Source organism: Podarcis raffonei, chromosome 16 (assembly GCF_027172205.1).
Source record: "Podarcis raffonei isolate rPodRaf1 chromosome 16, rPodRaf1.pri, whole genome shotgun sequence".
NCBI lineage: Eukaryota > Metazoa > Chordata > Lepidosauria > Squamata > Lacertidae > Podarcis > Podarcis raffonei.
Window position 1 is genome coordinate 8,061,915 of NC_070617.1, and position 15,999 is coordinate 8,077,913.

General features: G+C 47.3%; 2 protein-coding genes across 2 annotated transcripts; both read left to right on the forward strand.

The window, feature by feature from the left end:
* The first annotated feature begins 1,273 nt into the window (after window positions 1-1,273).
* Window positions 1,274-5,018, forward strand: LOC128403720 (protein S100-A3-like). Its single transcript, XM_053368753.1, has 2 exons — window positions 1,274-1,424; window positions 4,149-5,018. Exons 1-2 carry the CDS (start codon window positions 1,278-1,280, stop codon window positions 4,311-4,313), a joined length of 312 nt encoding a protein of 103 aa, XP_053224728.1. The 5' UTR covers window positions 1,274-1,277; the 3' UTR covers window positions 4,314-5,018.
* Window positions 5,019-5,791: 773 nt separating this feature from the next.
* Window positions 5,792-14,845, forward strand: LOC128403713 (protein S100-A4-like). The gene is made up of 3 exons (XM_053368742.1): window positions 5,792-5,948; window positions 11,727-11,886; window positions 14,480-14,845. The coding sequence occupies exons 1-3, from the start codon at window positions 5,875-5,877 to the stop codon at window positions 14,642-14,644; spliced, it is 399 nt and encodes a 132-aa protein (XP_053224717.1). The 5' UTR covers window positions 5,792-5,874; the 3' UTR covers window positions 14,645-14,845.
* The last annotated feature ends 1,154 nt before the right edge of the window (window positions 14,846-15,999 follow it).

A 15,999-nucleotide genomic window follows, 5' to 3' on the forward strand; every position in this document is an offset into this window, starting at 1 on the left:
TAACCTTAAATAGTTGTGTCATGTGTCTTTATTTCCACTGGGGGGGCGGGAACTCGCCACGCAACAGGATGCTGGACTAGATGGGCCATTGGTGTGATCCAAGCACCGCTCTCCTTATGTAGCCTGCAAATGGTTGACGTTGCTGTGATGGCCACCAGCCTAGATGACTTCAAAAGAGGATTCAACTAAATGATGGAAGATCAAAGGGCTCTCAGTGGCTACTAACCCTGATGGTCATGTTCTGCTTCCTTTGCTGGAGGCAGTATGCTGGGAATCGCAAGAAGGGAGAATCACATAGATGGTGGACTTCAGGTCTGGGGATGATCACAGTCCTCCAGGCCTCTCCATCTGGTCCTTAGGTTTATTCCCAGGCCATACTTATCCCCTTGCCATGCCCGTTCTGTCTAGGACACACACCTTCCCACCTTCCATCCGTGTTTTCTTTTTTTATATATATAAATATTTTTATTGGTTTTTAACATACAAAATTATAAAACATACCATACAATTTATCACAAATACATTCTTATTGGACTTCCATCAGCACCTCTGATAATCCTCCATCTTAATCACTTCTTATGCATTTCCTAACTTAATATTGCCTTTACATCTCTTAACTTATTGTCTCTCCTTCTCTATTTTTACAATATTTCTAATATTATTCCTCACAGAACTTCTTGCAAACCTACAAACGTCGTCTGTTCATCACAAACACTTTTCAAATAATCCGTAAATTTACTCCAGTCTTCGGTAAATTTCTGGTCCCACCAGTTTCGGATCCTTCCCGTTAGTTTGTCAAGTTCTGCATAGTCCATTAATTTCATCCTCCATCAGTGTTTTCAACTGGCTAGAAGGTATCCTCTTGCTTGCCTGGGTGGAGGGGCATGATATGGGTAGGTTGATGCTATTCTGCTCACTTTCTTTCGCTTATGGCTCCGCCCACCTCTGGCATGCCAAAGGTGGAAAAGGAAATTTGGTACTTGGACTTGAAAAGTTTCCCCATCCCTGTGGTAGATCCCTAGCAAGGAACCTGTGGCCTTCCAGAGGTTGCTGAACTCCAACTCCCATCATCCCCGGCCCTGTCCTGGACACATGTCCCAACCAATCAGGGACTGCGTATTAACGCACTACTGACCTCCCTTTGTTTACGGTTTTTATTTCTACATGGCTTTGGGAAACGTCGTTTGAGAAGTGATGCAAACGTTTTGTCCTTAATCAATGCATAAAAGTGGCAAGCCCCTTCATCCACCCGTCTTCTTGCCTTGCAGGAATCGGCGATGGAGCAGTATCAGACTCTGGAGCAGGCCCTCGGAGGGCTGGTTTGCACCTTCCAGCGCTACTGCCGGAAGGAAGGCGACAGGCACACACTCAGCAAAGGGGAACTGAAGGAACTCTTGGAAAACGAGCTTCCCAGCCTGAAAACCGTAGGTCTCCTTCCATCCCCATTCTCGGTCTCCTGAGCATTATGGGTTGCAGATGGAATTTGTTCTGATCCATTCTCCACATTTTTGCAGCAGTATGTGTGTGTGCGTGTGAAAATCCTTATGAAAATTCATCAGAAATCTGCCTGTTTTGGAGGGGAATTCTGAATGCCACCAGTATTATTTCTGTGAAATGTGTATTTTGAGGTGCCTAGGACAGTTACGTGGGGACGCGGGTGGTGCTGTGGGTTAAACCACAGAGCCTAAGACTTGCCGATCAGAAGGTCGGTGGTTCAAATCCCCGCAACGGGGTGAGCTCCCGTAGCTCGGTCCCTGCTCCTGCCAACCTAGCAGTTCGAAAGCACGTCAAAGTGCAAGTAAGATAAATAGGTACCGCTCCGGCGGGAAGGTAAATGGCGTTTCTGTGCGCTGCTCTGGTTCGCCAGAAGCGGCTTAGTCATGCTGGCCACATGACCCGGAAGCTGTACGCCGGCTCCCTCGGCCAATAAAGCGAGATGAGCGCCGCAACCCCAGAGTCGGCCACAACTGGACCTAATGGGCAGGGGTCCCTTTACCTTTACCTTTTAGGACAGTTTCGTATATTTCCAAAGTAGCCCTGCAAAGGGGACTTAGTTCATAGCTGGTATATAAATAGTTGTTTTTATTTTATTTATTATTATTATTATTATTAATAGCAGCAACAGCATCACAATCCTCACAATCATCATTACATCATCACACAGGATAGCTCAGCTGGTAGAAGATGTGCTGTGTGATTTTAAGATTCGTTTATTTGGTTTTACAAATCAAAGTTTTACAGTCACATACTGAACATGCAGCATAAAAACAAGATTCCAAGGAATCTCTTGGACTTTCCTCCTCCCCTTAGTGGGTCCTATTGTTAATCATTTCCTCCTTTCTCTTTTATGATAATCCAAATCTTTTACATCTCCGTTACGTCCAAAATTCACCATTAAACTACAAGGGTTATTCCAGTCCTACTAACATTTTAAACTGTTTACAATGGTTTTTAAGATAAATTATAATCCCCCCCCCATTCCTTATTAAAATTCTCGTGTTCCTGATTTCTGATTCTTCTGGTCATTTTTGCCAATTTGGCATAATCCATCAACTTGAGCTGCCATTCTTCTCTGGTAAAGACTTTATCTTCTTTCCATCTCTGGGCCAATAACATCCACGTAGCCATGGTCGCTTACATAAATAGTCTTTTCTGCTCCCTTGGGATTTCAGCACCTAGAATTCCTAAAAGAAAAGCTTCAGGGTTTTTAGAAAAAGTCATTTAAAACTCCCCCCCAACTCATTATAAGAACATGAGGTTCTTAATCTCAAGGTCGTGGGTTTGAGCCCCGTGTAAGGTTAAGAATAATTATAATTATACCCTGCCCATCTGGCTGGGTTGCCCCAGTCAATCTGGATTACAGGGTGGTTGGATAGACCTCATGGTTGCTTCCAAGTCTACAATTCTATGATTCTATGATCATCTTGTTGTTGTTGTTGTAAAGGTAAAGGTAAAGGGACCCCTGACCATTAGGTCCAGTCGTGGCCGACTCTGGGGTTGCAGTGCTCATCTCACTTTATTGGCCGAGGGAGCAAGCGTACAGCTTCCGGGTCATGTGGCCAGCATGACTGAGCCGCTTCTGGTGAACCAGAGCAGCGCACGGAAACGCCATTTACCTTCCCGCCAGAGTGGTACCTATTTATCTACTTGCACTTTGATGTGCTTTTGAACTGTTAAGTTGGCAGGAGCAGGGACCGAGAAATGGGAGCTCACCCTGTCGCGGGGATTCGAACCGCTGACCTTCTGATCAGCAAGTCCTAGGCTCTGTGGTTTAACCCACAGCGCCACCAGCATCTCGTTGTTGTTGTACCATGCTGATAATTCTTAAAGGGTCCATCGGTCAAGACTAACAATAGCAACAACTAGGGCCTGCTGGGGCTGCTCACCAACCCACCTACCTTTTTGCCAACCATCATTCCCCCACATCTGACTAGCCCCCTTTCCTTTACACCTCGCCCACCCCTTTGCATATCCTCCCACAGTTCTCCCCAAGCTCCTTCTCCTTTCTAAACCACAAACATCTCATCTGGACTGCATTGCTTCCTCACCCTCCTGCCTGCCTGCTATGCATCATGCTGCAGTTGGGGGCCACTTGAACTGCAGCATGACGACAAACTTACATTCCTATGTATATAGGGGGGATATTAGGGACGTGGGTGGTGCTGTGGGTTAAACCGCAGAGCCTAGGACTTGCTGATCAGAAGGTCAGTGGTTCGAATCCCCATGACGGGGTGAGTTCCCGTTGCTCGGTCCCTGCTCCTGCCAACCTAGCAGTTCGAAAGCACCTCAAAGTGCAAGTAGATAAATAGGTACCACTCCAGCGGGAAGGTAAATGGCATTTCCGTGCGCTGCTCTGATTCGCCAGAAGCGGCTTAGTCATGCTGGCCACATGACCCGGAAGCTGTACGCCGGCTCCCTCGGACAATAAAGCGAGATGAGCGCCACAACCCCAGTGTCATCCACGACTGGACCTAATGTTCAGGGGTCCCTTTACCTTTACCTTTAGGGGGGATATTACAATAATAATAATTCTTTAATGATCCCTCATTCACTGATGGTGAAGATTAGGCTGATAATTCTGAAAGGGACCCTCAGTCCCCGATAATTTCTCTCCGTTCTCAATTATTCCATTTCTTTTTCTCTTGTAGCTTCAAATAAAAGATGGTGCTGTCGAAGAGTTGATGGCATTGCTGGATACAAACAAGGACAACCAAGTGGACTTTGAAGAGTACATCCGCTTCATCGCGGCGGCCTGCACCTTCTTCCACGACTTCTTCCGGGACAGCCCTCCGGTCCAGCCCCGACTGCTATGAAAACCAAGATGGCTCCCCAACTCACCCAAGGCTGCAAAGCAGGTTCCTCACCCCGGTTGGAAAAACCGTGCCAGGAAAGTCCCTGTGTCCATCTCTGAAATCTCAAGACAAGTCTTCTTTCTCATCAACTGTGTCTTTATTTCATTTTGTTGCTTGAGAAATCAGTTTTGAGCCTCAAAAAGCGAGGGGGGGATAGAACAAGAAAAAATGGCTTCTGAAAGGATGAAACGAAAAGTAACAGCAACGCAGTGGAGCTACAAATCCTTAGCATCTCATACCTTTGAGGGAAAGAGCCTCAAAGTTAGAACTGTAAAAGGTCATAGAAATGTTATACAGTGGTACCTCGGTTTATGAACTTAATCCGTTCCAGAAGTCTATTTTTAAACTGAAACCGTTCTTAAACTGAGGCGCTTTCCCTAATGAAGCCTCCCGCCGCCGGTGCCCTTCCACCATTCGACTTCCATTCTTAGACTGAGGTAAAGTTCGCAAACCAAAACACTACTTCCGGTTTTGCAGAGTTCGTAAACCGAATAGTTCGTTAACAGGGCTGTTCATAAACCAAGTTACCACTGTATACTCAAAGGATCATGGGTGATTGCTGTCTTGAACTGTCTCCGAAAACCGAGCTGTGAGAGTGGAAGTTGAATGTGTCAGGAGAGGCTACTAGATACTTTCAGACTTATCAGTCTTAGACATTTATATAATAACAATATTTATATAATAACAATAACAGTTTTGTTTTATTTTATTATTTCTATATCAGACTCGTTACCCCAGTCACTCTGGGCAGCTTCCAGCAAAATACAGTGGTACCTCAGGTTAAGTACTTAATTCATTCCGGAGGTCCGTACTTAACCTGAAACTGTTCTTAACCTGAAGCACCACTTTAGCTAATGGGGCCTCCTCCTGCTGCTGCACCACCAGAGCACGATTTCTGTTCTCATCCTGAAGCAAAGTTCTTAACCTGAAGCACTATTTCTGGGTTAGCAGAGTCTGTAAACTGAAGCGTATGTAACCCAAGGTACCACTGTATTAAAAAGCATAACCTCAAACATTGAAACAAAACCCTCCCTGCCTTCAGATGTCTTCTAAAAGTCAGATAGATGTTTATTTCCTTGACATCTGTTGGGAGGGCGTTCCACAGGGCAGGCGCGACTACCAAGAATAAAAATAATTTTACCAGCGGACCTGGTGCATTAAAGACGCATTTGTCATCATTTCCCATTGCTTATTCTTTTCCCTTCTTCTGACTTGCCAGCCTTGCTTTCCCTCCCGCTCCTGTTTTCTGGAACTTCTACGCTGGCCTTTCCAAAGCTGGCGTTTGAAGGCCGTTCTTTGCCAGACAGATGGAAAGAATCGGTCTGGGAATTTGGAGAGAGGGCTGTGGGGATGAGTGCAAAAGAGAGGGGCGAGGCAGCAGTCACAAAGGCCTTCGCATCCTCACCAGCCTCCCCCCCCAAAAAAACACCCTGGGGAGATCCTCATTGGTCTCTTTCTGAACCCGGTGGGTGTACACTTTTTGCAACCGAAATAAAAGGCCGGATTTGCCGAGGCTTTAAATATGGCTCGAGTTGTCACAAGCCCTCATATCCTGCCCTGTAGCCTCCTTGATCGCTTCGGTGTTTGGTTGCTGTGGTAAGTTTTGCTTGTTATTTTTACATGCCTGGTCTGTTTTTCTAAAAAAATAAAATTAAATTAAATAGAACAAGGATGATGCTGTCTTCCTGAGGCCATCAGTTTCAGCCTGATGTTGTGCAGAGGCTGGCATGACTAACCAGAGTCCAGAGGCAGTTTCAGAAGTGCAGAACTTCCTTGTGGCTTGGGAGGAGTAGCCAAATATGCCTTACTCAGAGTAGACCCACAGGAATCAGTGGTTTTTTTAGGGTGGTTACCCAACTAAGTTCTACTTAGAGCAGACACGGTGAAGTTAAGGGACCAAAATTCACCGTTGAGCTGTAGTCAATGGTAGCCTTACTCAGAGTAGACCCACTGAAGTTAATCAACACGAACTTAGGTTTCTTCATTGCAATGGCCCTGAGCAGAATGTGGTTGGATACAACCCCATGCTGATTAATTTATGTGGGTCTGCGGTGAGGAGGAGTGACACCGGCTGCAACTCAATGTTACGTAAGTCCATTGTTTTCAATATGTCCATTTCGGAGCATGAGTCTTGATGTGGGATCTCGCCCACACACAAGAAATCTTGCCCAGATCTTAAAGCTACCAGCCCTGGAAAGGAGCTTCAAGTCCCCAGATGTTCTTTAGTGTTACACCGGTATTCGATAGATGGAAGAACAACTGTTTTCATCCAAAGCGGACCTATTTTGCAGAGGTGCAATTTGTTTCTCCACTGTGTGTCATGCACGGCAATCTGCTAGCAGTCGCAGAGGAAATGGGTGTCGTGTCCCTCCACTCCCTTCAGCCAGTCTTACCACAGGTAGCAACAGAGCAGAACAGCGACTCTACAAGACGCCTCTGATTCCTACGCAATCCAATATGCTTGCAAAGGGCTGTTATTCAGCAAACAGAAAGGGCCTAACTCTGCATGCACTCAGGTTCCCAGCAGCTAATGGTTGTGGGTTTGTTCTTATAGCAGGCAGGGCTTTTTCTCCCCATCCCCAAACAGCACTCTGCACATGCTCAGTGAATAAAGGGTGTGGCTGCCTAGGTCTGTCTGTCTGTCTGTCTATCTATCTATCTATCTATCTATCTATCTATCTATCATCTATCATCTATCTAGGTCTATCTATCTGTCTGTCTGTCTATTCATCTATCTATAAAGTCGTATCTCGGAAGTGGAACGGAATCTGTTCCGGAAGTCCGTTCGACTTCCGAAACATTCGTAAACTAAAGCCCGGCTTCTGGTTGGCTGCAGGAAACTCCTGCAGCCAATCGGAAGCCGCAGAAGCCCAGTTGGACGTTCGGCTTCCAAAAGAACGTTCCAAAACTGGAACACTCACTTCCAGTTTTTTATCGTTTGGGAGCCAGAACTTTCGACTCCCAAGACATTTGGGAGCCGAGGTACGACTGTATAACAGGACTTTCTTACCAAGAATAGCACTCTATGCATGCTCAGTTTCCCAGTGGCTAAAGGGTGTGGCACTGATTCTTTCAGAACCTGATAGCTGGTCCTCACCTTTCATTTCAAATGAGGAGTGTGTCTCTCTCTGTGTGTGACAGCAAATATTCGCCTCACAGAGCTGCAATTGCCAGTTTCACAGGAAGAGAGGTGGATTGGCTCTGGAAATTGGGGCTCTGTGTGGAGAATTGGGGGGGGGTGTCACCTAGCAACTTTCAGCACCCCTAACAAACAGTGGTTCCCAGGATTATTTGTGGTGGGGGAAAAGCCATGACTACTTAAATAAAGAAAGATACTTCAAATGCTCAGTACAGATGGGACCTCAGGGGTTTGTGTGTGCAGTTCTCAGTGCAATGCTATGTGTGTCTATCCTGCCCTATCTCAGACTACGCATTCAGCTGATCACGAAAAGACTTTTCTCCTTGTGGATCACGATCAGCTAGGTAGCAAAGGGGAGGGCGGATTCAGCTCAGTTTGTATTTAAAGGCAAACAACCTATATGACCCACTCTCTTCAAAATAGCACAAAAACAGCCAATCTTTGGAAATTCGAACTTCTTTGAATTTTGCTAGGCGGTTCTCCAGCCAAGTAATGTGTACACCCCCCCCCAAAAAAGGCATAGATTAGGGGGATGTGTATCTTAAAATGTGTTAATCCGTGAAAATAGAATGCATTATATTAGGCAAAACAACCTCCAAGGATGTGTCTGTTGGGCGAAATTTTGCACTAAGTTGCTGACGAATTTTCGTGAGGGGGAAGCAAGCTCAGGCGTCAATTCTTAAAGTTTTTTTAAAAATGGTTTTTAATTGGGGATCAAGGCAGAAAGCTGATGTAGAAATGTGGAGTGCTGAACTTAAATTTGGCAAAATAAGGAACTGAGGGAAATTGAAATGGGCTGATTTTCTCATCCCTAAAACGGCCCCTCCCTCCAGGTAGAACCCTCTGGTCATGAGGACTGGCCTCTTGACACTTAACTCTAAAAGGTGTGCCAGAACATGCACACGATGTGCTTTCCTCAACTCCTGACCTCCAAAACCAGTGACTGACTGCAATTAAACCTGTCTGGGATCAAGAGGAAGAACCATCAGTTTAGGGGACAGACGTATCACCTCCACCCAAATAAGTACAGATCCCTTTCTGGTGTTTCCCCCCTCCCATCTGTTTTACTCAAGCCTCCTCTGACTTTGCCACCAAATTCTACTACCGATTCTTTCATCATGACTCAGAGTTTCCTCTTTCCTTTTTTTTGCCATCTCCAGATTCTGTGGTTGACTAAAGCCGGGTGTGGTCTCCCTCCAGCAAACCTCAGTCTGGAGGCGATGAAAAATAAAAATATAGACTCTGATGCCATCCACCTTTATTGTTCTAGACAAAGGCTTGTATTAAGCAACAGTGTTAATAAAATAATACAGAACGTACACCCATCGCGTAAAAATCCATAATATAAAAAAGACTTTCCTCAGCGTTAAAACACAGTTTCTCTTCTGCATCTCTGACAGCTGCTGTTCTAATATTACCTTGCCTTTTTAAAATCCAATTTGCCAACCTCCATGATGTAAGAGAGAAAGGTTACCAGAGACACCAACAGACTGAAATCCAGCTTGACTCCAGATTAAACCTCCAAATCACCACAACAATTTATAGTGACTTTCTTTGACTCCTTTTTCCTGATTCCCCAGCCCCCCAGCCAGTGCATAAAGGGCCACTCTGTATGTTACAAAGGTCTTATTGTCACTCAAAAGAAACCAAACCATTTCTGCCAGGGTGGGACTGTTTGCTTGTATGTGCAAAGATTTCAGAGCGCGATCTCTTGGGTCTCTCTATACAAGGGACAGGCTAACAGATAATGAGTGATGTCATCCACCTGAGGCGAACCAAAAAGACAAAGTCTGTTTGATTGATGGATCTTGTTGAAGAAGAGTTTGGATTTGATATCCCGCTTTATCACTACCCGAAGGAGTCTCAAAGCGGCTAACATTCTCCTTTCCCTTCCTCCCCCACAACAAACACTCTGTGAGGTGAGTGGGGCTGAGAGACTTCAGAGAAGTGTGACTAGCCCAGGGTCACCCAGCAGCTGCATGTGGAGGAGTGGGGAAGTGAACCCGGTTTCCCAGATTACGAGTCTACCGCTCTTAACCACCACACCACACTATAGCTTGCAAAAATATGCATTCTGCAGCATTTACAAAATTTTAATAAGCATTCAAATCAGAGCTCCAGATTTCAACAACATAGAGCACTCGAGTAAGAACTTTGCTACCAAATATCTTTAGGGCAGGTTCAATCACCTGCCCTGCGCTGTTGCAACAGAACTTCATCAATGCCCCTATGGTTTTCTCTGCTTTGATTTTCACTGTCTCCATATGACACTTCCAAGAGAGGGTTTCGCTAAAGACTACACCCAGGTTTCTAAATGAGCGCATTTGTCCTCTAGCTTGCTGATCTAAGCAGCAAAGGTAAAAAAGGAAAAGGTCAAGGACCCCTGGACGGTTAAGTCCAGTCAAAGGCGACTCTGGGGTTGTGGCGCTCATCTCACTTTCAGGCCGAGGGAGCCGGTGTTTGTCCACAGACATCTTTCAGGGTCATGTGGCCAGCATGACTAAATCGCTTCTGGCACAATGGAACACCATGACAGAAACTAGAGCGCACGGAAATGCTGTTTACCTTCCCGCCACAGCAGTACCTATTTATCTACTTGCACTGGTATGCTTTCAAACTGCTAAGTTGGCAGGAGCTGGGGCAGTACAACAGGAGCTCACTCCATCGCGGGGATTCGAACCGCCGACCTTCTGATCGGCAAGCCCAAGAGGCTCAGTGGTTTAGACCACAGCGCTACCTGTGTCCCTTTCTAGGCAGCATTTATACCTAGGACTATGTTTGCCAAAAATCATACTGTTGGTCTTAAATCATCTGCACACATCACTACTGAGATCTTTCTGTCCTAATTACTGCAGTGGGGAAGTTTGCGTTGGCTAAATATGGCACCAAATCGTTAATATAGACGTTAAAAGAGCAGGAACCAGAATGCAGCCTTGATTCATTCCTCGTGATGCTTTAAAGGCATCAGTCGTACCACCATTTAAACCTACTCAGTCTCTCATTGCTCTATTGCTTCATAGCCCTTGGATCTATAGCAGACACCTGCAGTCGATGCTGGCAATTTGAAATTTCTCCCACCGCCTTATCTCACTTAATTTAAACCCTAGGCCACCAGTTCCCAGAATTTGTCTCTATCCTCTCTTTTCCTTTACAAGAAGCCCCAGTTCCTACCACTGGGTTTTTGTATGTTCAGTTTCTTGTTGAGCAGACTCTTGTATCCCAAACTACTGTACGCTTGATCAAAATCTGCATGGATTCCTCTGATGGATTCTTACGAGAATCTCCAATTGTCTTAGCCAGAACTTTCTTAGCTGCTTTGCATTGACTTGTCAACGAAGGATAGACTATAATGCGACTGACAGCACTTGCACCATGCTTCAAATGAGTATATTGACCCTTAGATATGTCTACATGACTCCCATGTTGTTGATGTTGTTTAGTCATTTAGTTTTGTCCGACTCTTTGTGACCCCCTGGACCAGAGCACACCAGGCACTCCTGTCTTCCACTGCCTCCCGCAGTTTGGTCAAACTCATGCTGGTAGCTTCCAGAACACTGTCCCACCACCTCATCCTCTGTCGTCCCCTTCTCCTTGTGCCCTCCATCTTTCCCAACATCAGGGTCTTTTCCAGGGAGTCTTCTCTTCTCCTGAGGTGGCCAAAGTCTTGGAGCCTCAGCTTCAGGATCTGTCCTTCCAGTGAGCACTCAGGGCTGATTTCCGTCAGAATGGATAGGTTTGATCTTCTTGCAGTCCATGGGACTCTCAAGAATCTCCTCCAATATGTAAATTATGTTGCAATACAAATTCCAACCATTTGGGGCTCAGAACTACAATTCCCAGAGTTCCCTGGGAAGAAAAGGGATTGCTTGTCAAACCACTCTGGGAATTGAAGTTCTGGGAGGCAGGCAGGGTGGGTCTCCTAACAATGCTCAGCACCCATAACAATCCGCAGCTCCCAGAATTCCTTGGGGCAAGCCATGAGTGTTTAAAGTGGTATCGTAGTGATTTAAATATCTGGTGCAAACGTAGCCTTAGTGTTGCCTTTGCAGAAGGGAGGAGGAGGAGCAGGATGAGGACAAAGGCGGAATTAGTTGGCTCCGCCTCTCCTGGGCTCTGGCTCCGCCTCCCATTGGCTTCCCTGTTGTCTGCCCAGCCAGTCTCAATGGGCAAGCGCCACCACCGTCCACCACCTGACCAGCTTTCTCATTCCCAACTCGCTCTTCTGCCACTGCCAGGTTCCGAGAGCATCCGAAAATGGCGAGTCCCCTGGAGAAGGCCCTGGAGGTGATGGTCACAACTTTCCACAACTACTCCGGCAAGGAAGGAGACAAGTTCAAGCTGAACAAGGCGGAGCTGAAGGAGCTCCTCTTGAAGGAGCTGCCTGGGTTCCTCGGGGTAAGTCAAAGGAGGGAACCTCGATGGGGGAGAACATCTCCTTCTCAAGAAGGTCCCCTGCATCTCCAGGGAAGGCTGCAGAAGAATCCCTTCCTGAAATCCTGGAGAGCTACTGGACCATGAGGTCTAGAAACCTACATTATTTTTCAGGGAAGGGTGGCAGCTCAGTGGTAGAACATCTGCTTTGGGTGCAGAAGGTTCGATCCCTGCCTTCTCCAGGTGGGGCTGCAACAGAATCCTTTCCTGAAACTCTGGAGACACACTGTCCTTTATTCTGAACCATGAGGACTCGAATCTCTGGGTGATCCCTGATTGGTTGGGACATGTGCCCAGGACAAGGGAACTTGTGGCCCTTCAGATGGACTACAGCTCTCATCATCTCTGACTGATGGGTGATGGGGCTGATGGGAGCTGGAATTATTATTATTATTATTATTATTATTATTATTATTATTATTATCATCATCATTATTATTAATAATAATACCCCGCCCTCCCCAGCCAAGGCCGGGCTCAGGGCGGCTAACAAGCAATAATAAAAACAAGTTGAATGAATACAACTTAAAAACAAGATTAAAATACAACAATTAAAATATTGAAACATTAAAACATTAAAATGCAGCCTCATCACAGGAGGAGAAAGGAAAAAAAGAAAGAGGGGGAGGGAATCAAATTGGCTCCAAGCCAAAGGCCAGGCGGAACAACTCTGTCTTACAGGCCCTGTGGAAAGAAATCAGATCCTGCAGGGCCCTGGTCTCATGAGACAGGGCGTTCCACCAGGCCGGAGCCAGTGTTGAAAAGGCCCTGGCTCTGGTTGAGGCTAATCTGACTTCCTTAAGGCCCGGGACCTCTAGGGTGTTGCTATTTATGGACCTTAAGGTCCTCCATGGGGCAGACCGGGAGAGGCGGTCCCGTAGGTACGAGGGTCCTAGGCCGTGAAGGGCTTTAAAGGTCAAAACCAGCACCTTAAATCTGACCCTGTACTCCACCGGGAGCCAGTGCAGCTTGAAAAGCACTGGGGGAATATGCTCCCATGGCAGAGACCCCGTGAGGAGCCTCGCTGCAGCATTCTGCACCCGCTGGAGTTTCTGGGACAGCTTCAAGGGCAGCCCCGCGTAGAGTGAATTACAGTAATCAAGCCTGGAGGTGACCGTCACATGGATCATGAATATAGCAACATCTAGTGGGCCCACAGGCTCCCTATCCCTAAACTAGACTGGCAATTGCCTTTCCGACATCTATCCCAATTGTGTCTTCTAATGCAGAGCTATGGGCTCTCCAGTTGCTGTTGGACCACAACTCCCAGCATCCCTGACCATCGGCCAGTGCCTGCTGAGGCTAATGGGAGTTGAAGTCCAACCACATCTGGAGGGCCACAGGCTCCCCATTCCTGCTTCACACCTCTGTGTGTGCCTTTAATGGGTGATCCCTGATTGGTTGGGACATGTGTCCGGGACAGGGGTGCGGGACCCTGTGGCCCTCCAGATATGGCCAGGGCTGCAGCTCCCTTCATCCCTGACCAGTCTGGCTGGGGCTGACATGAGCTGGAGTCTGGAAGGCCACTGGCTCCCCATCCCTGGGCAAGACCCAACTGGCAGATGGGTGTGCCTTGCGCTCCAGGCCATTGGAGCAGTCTGGTGGCTATGAGTGTCCATCGTCCTCCATCCATGTGCAGGCTGTACAAAAGCCCAATGGGGAAGCAGGGCGCATAAGCAAGGCAGAGAGACAGACGTAATTGAAAGGTGTGCCTTTCAGCAACCCTTTACCAAGGCAGCAGATGGCACTACTTACTGCGTTTTTTGCTCTATAAGACGCACCAGACCATAAGACGCACCTAGTTTTTGGAGGAGGAAAACAAGAAAAAAAATATTCTGAATCCCATAAACCAGAACAGCAAGAGGGATCGCTGCGCAGTGAAAGCAGCAATCCCTCTTGCTGTCCTGGCTTATGGGATAGCCGTGCGAAGCCTCTCCTGGGCAGGGGGATGAAGGCTCCCCCAAGAGCCGCACTCCCTTTAAAGAGTGTGTGGAGTGTGTGTGCGGCTCTTGGGGGCTTTTTCCCAAGGAGGGAGAAGGGCAGCCCTTCTCCCTCCTCGGGGAAAAGCCCCCAAGAGCCGCACACACGCTCCACGGGGCTCTTTAAAGGGAGCGCTGAGCAGAGCCTCCCACCTGCATTCGCTCCATAAGACGCACACACATTTCCCCTTACTTTTTAGGAGGGGGAAAGTGCGTCATAGAGAGAGAAAAATATGGTACCTCAATAATTAAAAACACGTACATGCAAAAAGGTTAGACCTTCTCTGCATCCTAGCCTCTGGGGCTAGAAGAAGCCCAGAGTGGCTGGGGCAACAGGGAACTACCCCCCAATGTTTACTGCTGAATCGGAATGAATGTCAATTGGGTTTTCTGCAAATCGGCATTCGTTCCGATTCAGCAATAAACAGCCGGTTTCCCCTGCGAAGCTGGCGAGACAAAAGCTCTTGCACAATGCAGCAGGGGTCGGAGAGCCCCCGTTCCTTCCCGGCCGCATCGTGGCAACCCCAGATCTCTTTTTAAACCTCCCCCACCAATGAAATCCAACCTCCCTCCCGCAGAAAAAGAAGGACGAGACGAATTTCCAGAGGATCATGAGCAACTTAGACAACAACAAGGACAACGAGGTGGACTTCCAAGAGTACGCCGTCTTCCTGGCCTGCGTGGCCATGATGTGCAACGATTTCTTCCAGGGCTATCCCGACAAGATGCCCAGGGGCAAGTGATCTGAGGGGTGGGGCAGAATCAAGGGCAATTGTGGTGTCTGTGCAGGCCGGAGACCTGAGAGCTCAGCCTCGCGCCTGTTCTCTCCTTCTCCCTCACAAAGGCCCCATCGAGGACGCCTCTCTGATCTGGAGGCTCCGCCGTGATGGAGATTATTCCACGCCTCTTTCTCTTTCCACAATAAAGTTTGCTTTAAAACTTCACTGGGTTTGTTTCATTGCTGCCGCCTTATTTTTTCGGAGGGGAGAGAAGGGAGGCAAGATTAGACTCATACAAGGACATACCACATTTTTCGCTCTATAAGACGCACCAGACTACAAGATGCACCTAGTTTTTGGAAGAGGAAAACAAGAAAAAAAATATTCTAAATCTCAGAAGCCAGAACAGCAAGAGGGATCGCTGCGCAGTGAAAGCAGCAATCCCTCTTGCTGTTCTGGCTTCTGGGATAGCTGCGCAGCCGGTATTCGCTCCATAAGACGCACACACTTTTCCCCTTACTTTTTAGGAGGGGAAAAGTGAGTCTTATAGAGCAAAAAATACGGTAGTTGAGGACCCTGAGGGTTTTCTTGTTGGCTATTTGCAGATTAGTTGCACTGCAGAAGGCATGCTGGGGAGACCACACGTTCAAGAAACGCAAAATAACTTTTGCTAGGTTTTAATCATAAAAACAAAAACTCCTTTTAAACTAAATTACAATATATCAGGGGACGTGGGTGGCGCTGTGGGTTAAACCAGAATCAGAAGGTCGGCAGTTTGAATCCCCGCGACAGGGTGAGCTCCCGTTGCTCGGTCCCTGCTCCTGCTAACCAAGCAGTTTGAAAGCACATCAAAGTGCAAGTAGATAAATAGGTACCGCTCTGGCGGGAAGGTAAACGGCATTTCTGTGCGCTGCTCTGGTTCGCCAGAAGCGGCTTAGTCCTGCTGGCCACATGACCTGGAAGCTGTACACCGGCTCCCTCGGCCAGTAAAGCGAGATGAGCGCTGCAACCCCAGAGTCGGCCACGACTGGACCTAATGGTCAGGGGTCCCTTTACCTTTTTACAATACAGTGGTACCTCAGGTTAAGTACTTAATTTGTTCTGGAGGTCCGTTCTTAACCTGAAACTGTTCTTCACCTGAAGCACCACTTTAGCTAATGGGGCCTCCTGCTGCCGCCACGCTGCCGGAGCCCGATTTCTGTTCTTATCCTGAAGCAAAGTTCTTAACCTGAAGCACTATTTCTGGGTTAGTGGAGTGCGTAACCTGAAGCGTATGTAACCCGAGGTACCACTGTATATCAAGAAGCATGACCCGTCCACCAGGGTACTAAGAGAGCTACTTGCTGCTCTTTATATACTATACCCAACAGCTTAATCAA

What these genes read in the sequence shown, in the direction of transcription:
- LOC128403720 (XM_053368753.1), top strand. Translation starts at nt 1,278, where the DNA reads ATGGAGCAGTATCAGACTCTGGAGCAGGCCCTCGGAGGGCTGGTTTGC. An exon ending in AGCTTCCCAGCCTGAAAACC is followed by an intron (nt 1,425 to 4,148) that starts GTAGGTCTCCTT and finishes TTTCTCTTGTAG; the next exon opens with CTTCAAATAAAAGATGGTGC.
- LOC128403713 (XM_053368742.1), top strand. Translation starts at nt 5,875, where the DNA reads ATGGCTCGAGTTGTCACAAGCCCTCATATCCTGCCCTGTAGCCTCCTT. An exon ending in TTCGGTGTTTGGTTGCTGTG is followed by an intron (nt 5,949 to 11,726) that starts GTAAGTTTTGCT and finishes TGCCACTGCCAG; the next exon opens with GTTCCGAGAGCATCCGAAAA. An exon ending in AGCTGCCTGGGTTCCTCGGG is followed by an intron (nt 11,887 to 14,479) that starts GTAAGTCAAAGG and finishes TCCCTCCCGCAG; the next exon opens with AAAAAGAAGGACGAGACGAA.